The following is a 7755-nucleotide window of genomic DNA, read 5'->3' as shown; positions in this document are numbered from 1 at the left end:
CGTGGTCGCTCGCGCGCGCCAGGGCGCCGCCGGCGTGCGCGGCCGAGGCAGCAGGCAGAGCAGGGGAGGGGGCTGGGAGCTGGGCTCCCTGACGGGTGGGGCCTGGCTGTCAGCCCCCCTTTTAATATTTTTCCATTTTATTTCTTTATTTCGGCTGAAAATTTCATAATTGCATAGAAATTCACAGAAAAATCCTAAAAATACAAAGTAAATTTTTTTAGGTTTATAAAATCAAGATCTTCGTAGGAAAAATACTTGTGCATGTGAAATGTCAATTTTGCCCTGATGAAAATTTGGTTTGTGTTTAAGCTAGTTTAATTAATACCAGTTGTTCTGTTGCTCTAATAATTATGAAAAATTCGTAGTGGCTTAATCCTTATATGTGTAATCCACTGTAAAAATTTTATGTGCTGGTGTTGTGCACTTTTCTGTAGATCTATTTATGTTTCGTTTACCTTGCTAGGGTTAATTAAATGCTTTGTTAGCAGCAATAAATGTTGGAAAAATTAGATGGCATGTTTTATCAATATCACGTTAAGTTGGTAAATTTTTGTTGCTAGAGCATGTATGAAAGTTAGGTTTTTGCTTTTATTTTGCCCCTAGCTATGCTCTTTTCTTTATTTAATATGGTTAGTTAATTGTTTCATGCATGTGTAACCTTAGCAAAGCAAGCCTCTGTTTTAATCCATTCTAAGCAAGTTTAGTAGTTGTTGTTTTGAAGGAAACACTTCAGGCTAAAATGAGTTGAACTTTGGAATCGCATCATAAGCACTCATGCATCGCACTGTGTTCTAACTGTTGCATGGCATATTTTTATTCGTGTAGACGCCGCGAATGAAGTCGCCTACGAGCTGATCGCCGAGCCGATCCAGGAGCCGCAAGCGGGAGAGCAGCAGGAGGACGCCGTTGAGCACGCTCCAGAAGACCTCGTTAACCCCGCTGACCTGCAAGGCAAGCCCCGGAGCATAACCATAATTTAATTATTCAATGTTTATTTAAGTATTTGTGCATTTAAGTTTTAGGAGTTGTATGAAATCCTAGTATGCATATTCTCCCTAGGTACCTGTGAGTCCATACTAGTGTGCAGGTATCGTTAGCAATGCTTTGCTAAGTAGGATCTCGGTAAAAGTCGAGTGATTACTGTCACTCGCGAGTTTAGGATCTTGATTCCTTAGTTTTGGCTTTGAAATGAGTTGATGAGTAAAGAGAATTGGAGACCGGGCGGAAATGAGTTGGAGTATGGATATGGAATAGATGAGAAAATGAACTTCCGCCTGTGTCGATTGAGGACCGTACCGTTGTTGGCCCTGATGACTGAGGATTGAACAGTACTAACCACATGCCGGAAGTAGGAGGTAGTCGAAACCGGTAAGCTGTGTACCGCTTTATAACGATAGTTTGAATTCCGACCTGCTACGCTGGGCGTGGAAGTTGGCGGTTGTTGGATAGGATGCCGCCTTCGGGTTCTCTGGGAGTTCACCGAGAGGGGCCCATCACCTGGGTTTTAGCAGGCGTGGTTCAGATGTCGTGGTAATGATAGAAACTGTTGACGCGCGTGGCCCGACGGGGCTTACATGTGTCGTGTGAGTTAGGTCCACCTTGCAAGGTTAAATCGGATCGATTCGCCGTGACTCGCGGATATGAGAGCCTTGGTCACTGCGTCACATTGTAGTAAGAAAGTGAAATGAGAACGGAATAGAAAAGGTTGGTTAGTAATTTTACTGAAGGATAATCTGATCCACCATGTGTGCTCTAGATATTTAGGAGAATTTTAGTTAATACTCGCTGTACTAAATAGAGCTAAAATATTGAAAGTAAGGATTCACTTCTAGCAGCTTTTCAGCAAAAGAACTCCAGAGCCAGAAAGCTTTGCATGTCTAGGTAATGGGCTAAGTATACCCAAAGTCGAGTAAGCCTTGCTGAGTATTAGTATACTCAGGGTGGTTGTTGTAACCCTTTTTAGCAGGTTGTGTCCCAGCTGACTTCGAGGAGGTATGTGCGTCCTGGATTGGACAGCCGCTTCCTCCTGGATGGACCGTCGAGTGGGCCCCTTCTTCCCCGTGAAGATCGGGCAGGTTGGCAACACATCGGTGGGCAGGATGTGGAGCTCACCTTGTATCGTGTCGTGGTTATCGTATTGTATTTCGAACTCAGTTTTAAACTTCCGCTGTGCTTTTGAACTCTGTCGTTTGTTCTTAAAGCTTTTATGTAAAATCTGTGTTATAAATTAATTTGAAGATTTCTATATGCTGGTATCACATGTGCTCGTCTTCGTACGGGTCTACTAGTGCAATTGTGATCCTGGAGTACAGTAGTTTAATCGGGATTTACCTGACAGCCTGTCAGATTACACCGTTTTAAGTGCACAGTAACTTGATTAAGTATTAAGATGATAATTAGCGCACTTAAGCCGGTTTAATTTGGGCGGTGCTGCTACATCGAGTCCGTCGGAGGGAGGGAGTGGCGCGCCGGCCAGGGAAGGGGCCCAGCTCGAAGCAGAGAAGGGGCCACCGCCCGCCGCTCCGTTGCGCCCTCCTGCGCGCGGCCGCCCTCCTGCACGCGGATGCTGCCCGCGGCGCCCGCCGCTGCGCCCTCCCTTGCTCACAGCGAGCGAGGATGGTAGTCGGCGCGGGAGGAGGCCCTCGCGGAGCCACGCCGGCTGCGCTTGGGCGCCGCCGTGCCTGCAGGCCCACGCGTGCCTCCACGGCGGAGGTGGAGCAGCAGCTCCCCGTCGCGGGGCTCTCCGTAGGGAGGAGTCGGCTGTGAGGCAGAGAAGGTCCGCCACGCCCCTCCACAGAGCAGCCGACGCGCGCGGGGAAGAGGAGGCTGAGGAGGATGGCGCCCGACGGAGCGGAAGGTGAGAACGCCATGGCCGCGAGATCCGCGATTCCCGTCGGGGTGGAGCTCTGCTGCGCCTAACGCTGGGTCCTAGATGGAGTTGAGGAGCTTGTGGTCCCGTGGGTGAAGTGAATCGATAGGAGGTGTAGTGCGGCCGGCGAATTTGACCGGCGGAAGGAGAACTGGCCATGGTTCTGGACAGAGACGGAGAGCGAGAGAGAAAGAAACGAGAGTCAGAGAGAGTTCCAGACGGAGAGACCGAGAGAGACAATTTCATTTGTGTTGATTCATTTTTTTATAAAAATATACAGTAATAGTAGCATCAGGAGTAGGGGGTTCACTCTGCACCATGGATTCCGCAATTCGAACTGGGCACGGCGGAGCGTGCTGTTGTCCTAGTACTACTAGTGCTGCTAGCTTGTCTGGACCCAACGAGCAAGCCAACAGATACGCACACCCTTCTGCTCAGTTTACTTCCCCCCTCATCTGCAACCTGTAACGCCCAAGCAAGCTGCACCAAGTTCATGGCGATGGCTTGAGTTCTTCAGCGATTACTACTCCTGGTCGTTGGGTCTGCACCATCTCTAGTTGTTACTCCCCAATTCGCCCCTTCGATTTCTCCCTCTATGGCTCATACCCACCTCTGGGTGCACACACACTCTACCTCTGACTCTATCTATGAGCTCCTATGAAAGACTACTACTAGACTGGCAGATGGGGCAATGACCGAGACCGAGTCTCAAGAGTCAAGACCACTTGATGTACGTGTTGAGTCATAAATCTAAGAGCATCCCACGGCCAGTGGCAAGATGCTGACGTCGTTAGAGCAAATAGCTAGGAGAGCTAGCTCGATCCCGTTTATTAGGCCCTAGATGACTTCCTCCCTCGATTCATCGTTACAAAAATGTTGGAGGAGACGTCTCTACCTCCTTCCAAATCTCTCATTGTGTTTTTCCCCCCTTGAAAATGAAAATGGCTTGGGTGACAATGAGAGCTCCACCTCCATGCATGGCCCTGGACAGCTGGGAGTTAGCCGCTTTCCCGTTTTGTGTTTCTTCCTTAATTTCTCAGTCAAGAGGGTGTTGCTGGTATTTCTTTCAACTTGCACGGACTTGTCTTCTTCTCGCATCGATGGAGCTAGGTGTAAAGTTGCATCGATCATGAGCCACAAATTTGGGTCTTAATTAGATTTATTTATTGCTTGATCAAATTTGTTGATGTTTCAGTAGGGAGTATGGAGACTACTGGCTCCCTTCAAATGCATTTTGTTTTTGTTTCTTCTTAAACTGCCGGTTGCTTAAACTACCTTTTGGCATTGCTTTGTTTATGTGAAACGTGTAGTTTTAATATTTAATTGTGATTGTGATTTATGAAATCTCAGTTTTGGTAATATCTTGGAGATGGCCACTACCAGGAAAAAAACACATCCTTATAATTAGAGATGGCACAAACAAAATAAAGTAATCACATCATGGCTTGTACATAAAGTGAACGAACACAAACTAATAATATTACTTAGGTTTATTATATTATCCGTAGCAACGTATGGCCACAATGCTAATATTGATGATAAGGGTGGAGCGGGCCCATTTGCATCGACTCATATCAAGAGCTATGCTCCATAGTTGTTTGAAATTTTTTTGTCATGGTATGTAGAGCAAAGAGTAAAAGCTGGACTAAACTGGTCAAAACATGGTACCAAAAGAAAGCAAATTATGTGCTTGGAGGATTAGCAAATCTACAATAAAATTGCCATTGGTACTTTCAAAGGGAAACATCATGGGATATTCAGGTTGTGTCATAAACAGCATCTGTAGCTTAAAATGAAAAAAATTTGTGATGTAAATTTTAATCGGGGAAGAGATTTTTGTGAGTAGGTTTCCGCGTGTGGACGACCGTAGGTTCTAATCCTCAGAATGTAATAAGGAGAGGGCATGCAACCCAATATTAAACCATTTATTTTTTTTGGTCAACATATGTTTTGTCTAAGAACTTATACATCATACCATATAATTTTTATACCATTACATTTGTAACTTTTGTATGATATCAATTCATAGTTTTATACCATACCAGTTTTACCGCTGTGAACCCAAACCTTAAGTCCTTAACCATCATAGTCGGTGAGTGGAGCAGGAGAGTCAGGATAAGGAGTGAAGATAATGGCATGTGAGACAAGGGTTATCTTGGGAAACTTTGACCTATCCATAACTTGTATATAATATTATAAAAACTTGAGGTGAACATCACGTTGAAATGAGCCTTATTTTAGTGCCTTTTTTACTTACCCGGATCGGACGGCTGCGGAAGAAGAACAAGTCGGCAGGCCCCCTGGGCCAAGGACGGATCAGGGCCGTTCAACTGGCAACGAACACCGCACCACGCCGCGTGGCCCAAAGAGCTCGCCCCCAGGATAAGAGACATGCGCGCCAAGCTCGCCGTGCTCGCCGCCGGCGCCCCTCCGCCGCCGCGCCCCCAGTACCGCTCGCCGCGCCATCGCCTGCGCCACAGAATTCCCCGCCGGCCGCTCAGACCAACCCGCTCTCTTTCCGGCGGCGGACGCGGACCGCCGCCGCCGCCCCCGACCCCAGCTTCGAGGCGGCGGCGCGCCTGGCCGGCCGGCTCGGCGGCGCTCTTCGGCACGGGGTTCCTCCTGGGCCCGATCCTCGACGGCATCCACTCCCGCGTCGGCCTCCAGGTCTACGGCAACGGCGCCCTCGACGTGGGCCCCCTCCACACCCACGTCCTGGTGCCGCCCCTGCTCGGCGCGTTCTACCTCACCGTCGGCCTGCTCCACCTGGCCATCGACGCGAGCGCGGCGCCGCCCAAGTCCAAGGCCACCGGGAGCGCCCAGACGACGGCGACGTCGCTGCTGTGCGTTCACCACCTACGCGACGCATCACCCACCGATCTCATCAAATCCATCCATTGATCCGTCGATTGCGTGGATCGTATTGTGTCTGTGTGCTCGCAGTGTTCTTGCTCTGTTCATCGAGCTGAGCGCGGAGCTGTACGGGCCAGGGGTGCCCAGCAACGTGGAGGCCTACGCCCTGTTCGCCGGCGCCGAGTTCGTGTGGCTGTTCCTCGACGGCTCCTGGCTCGGCTTCGCCCTCGCCTGCCTCGTCGGCGCCGTCTGCCCCCTCGCCGAGATCCCATTGATCAAGTGGTGCCACCCACTCCTACCTCAGATTTGTCGCTTGCATTCCGCACTTGCTCTCATCATCTGCTCGCCCGCGCATTTCTGTTTTGGCTTCCGCTGACACTGCCGGCGCTGCCGCTGCCGGTGTGGCATTGCATCTGCAGATTGCTTGGGTGCTGGAGCTATCCGAACGCCGACGTCCACCTGCTCGGCGAGGTACGTTTTCCTCCCCTCCCGGCGACGGGCGCGTCTCTTTCGCCCTCTGTCGGATTATAGCGCGCGTCACGCGTCGTCTCGTGCGCGGCTGTTCAGGGGCTCGTGAGCTGGACGACGACGTGCTACTTCGTCTACACCCCGTTCCTGGCGAACCTGGCGAGGTGGCTCGACTCGCGGCTGTCGTCAGCGGCCGAAGGCGGCGCCGGCGCCGAGGGAGACGACGAAGCAGGCCCGTCGTGACACCGGGAACATCACCACGCTCGTGGCATCCAGCTCCGTTCACCTTGCTTGCAGCATTCCTAACAGAATTGAAAAAAAAACATTGTGATCGTCCTCAAGAGTTCGCGGCGCTGCGAGGCGCCAAGTGTCACGGTGGTTGTTGGACCGATCATGCCGTGCGAAGGTTCTCCGAGCATGTCGAGATTGCTGGGAGAGTATCCCGGGCTGTTCCGGCAAGCGTCTGACGGCGACACGGCCTTGATTTCTTGGTGGCCGCGCGGATCCCGGCCGGAGGGAGAAGAGAACGACGGGCGCGGTTGTGCGTAACTTTTGTGGCGACGGCCTGAAAGCATGCCGAATTGATGACCAATAGGATTTGTCTTCAGGGAAGACTGTCCAGGGAGATGTATGTTTAAAACTGAGGCATACTGCGAACCACCTACTGAATTCTGTTGTGTTTGGGATTCACTGCTTCTTAATTTGTATTACGGAAATGCTAAGACATAGAAGTCCGGACAGGAAAAAAAATCGGACGCTCCAACATATGTTTCAATAGTTGATCATCTGTTGCAACTATTATTTCCGCATGTTTCATGGTGAATGTTGCATGAAACATGGTGTTCCTGTTGCGGCGGGGAATTTTCATATCCGAGAGTTAAACTACTTAATTAGTTTTTGTGCATACTTTTCAATGTTACACCAACATATTTTTGATGTTGCAGACATATTGTTTCAAGCGTCCGATGGGAAATTTTCCATCGGATGTCCGGACGCTAGCAAGCCCGTTTGTGTTAACCTAATTTTTCGGATGTTCTATTTCATTTGTTGCATTGGTCCAGTTCAAACTTCATTTTGGCCACTAAACTATCTCATTGACACTTTTGCCGAGAGTTAGTCAGAAAATTAATGCCAAAAACAGGATAACAGGCCCACTTAGCTTCCCAAATATAAAACGGTTGGAATTTTGTCAATTTTCAAACATTTTCTCGAAACTTTGTTTATTTTCAAAATGGCAAATTTCTTTCAGTGTTAAAATCCATCTTCACCTGAAAATACTAGAATTGTCATTAGTTCGGTTCTAACTTGGGACTGATATGTTTTATTGTTACTTTAGGTTAACCTGAATTTCTGGTATAAAAGCCTGAATTCGAATTCTATGCTACGAGTGACGTGCGTAATTGACATCTTCTACTAAAAATAACAGTGCCAGTGACTGAAAAAAATCGAGTTGCCTTGGAACATTCGGGTTGGTATGACCAAAGGGCACTAGGCAAGACGTGCACTCCATAGGCCAACGCAGTGCACGAATCTAACGAACGCCCATTCAGAATTCAGTTGGGTAA

At 49.1% G+C, this 7755-nt stretch overlaps 1 protein-coding gene across 1 annotated transcript; it reads left to right on the top strand.

Moving 5' to 3' along the window:
• The first annotated feature begins 5199 nt into the window (after nucleotides 1–5199).
• Nucleotides 5200–7109, top strand: LOC120676555. Its single transcript, XM_039957887.1, has 4 exons — nucleotides 5200–5712; nucleotides 5813–6001; nucleotides 6142–6193; nucleotides 6290–7109. Exons 1-4 carry the CDS (start codon nucleotides 5261–5263, stop codon nucleotides 6431–6433), a joined length of 837 nt encoding a protein of 278 aa, XP_039813821.1. The 5' UTR covers nucleotides 5200–5260; the 3' UTR covers nucleotides 6434–7109.
• The last annotated feature ends 646 nt before the right edge of the window (nucleotides 7110–7755 follow it).

Source organism: Panicum virgatum, chromosome 5N, assembly GCF_016808335.1.
Source record: "Panicum virgatum strain AP13 chromosome 5N, P.virgatum_v5, whole genome shotgun sequence".
Lineage (NCBI taxonomy): Eukaryota > Viridiplantae > Streptophyta > Magnoliopsida > Poales > Poaceae > Panicum > Panicum virgatum.
Note: the sequence above shows the minus strand (reverse complement) of the source record. Positions and strands in the feature narration are given on the sequence as shown.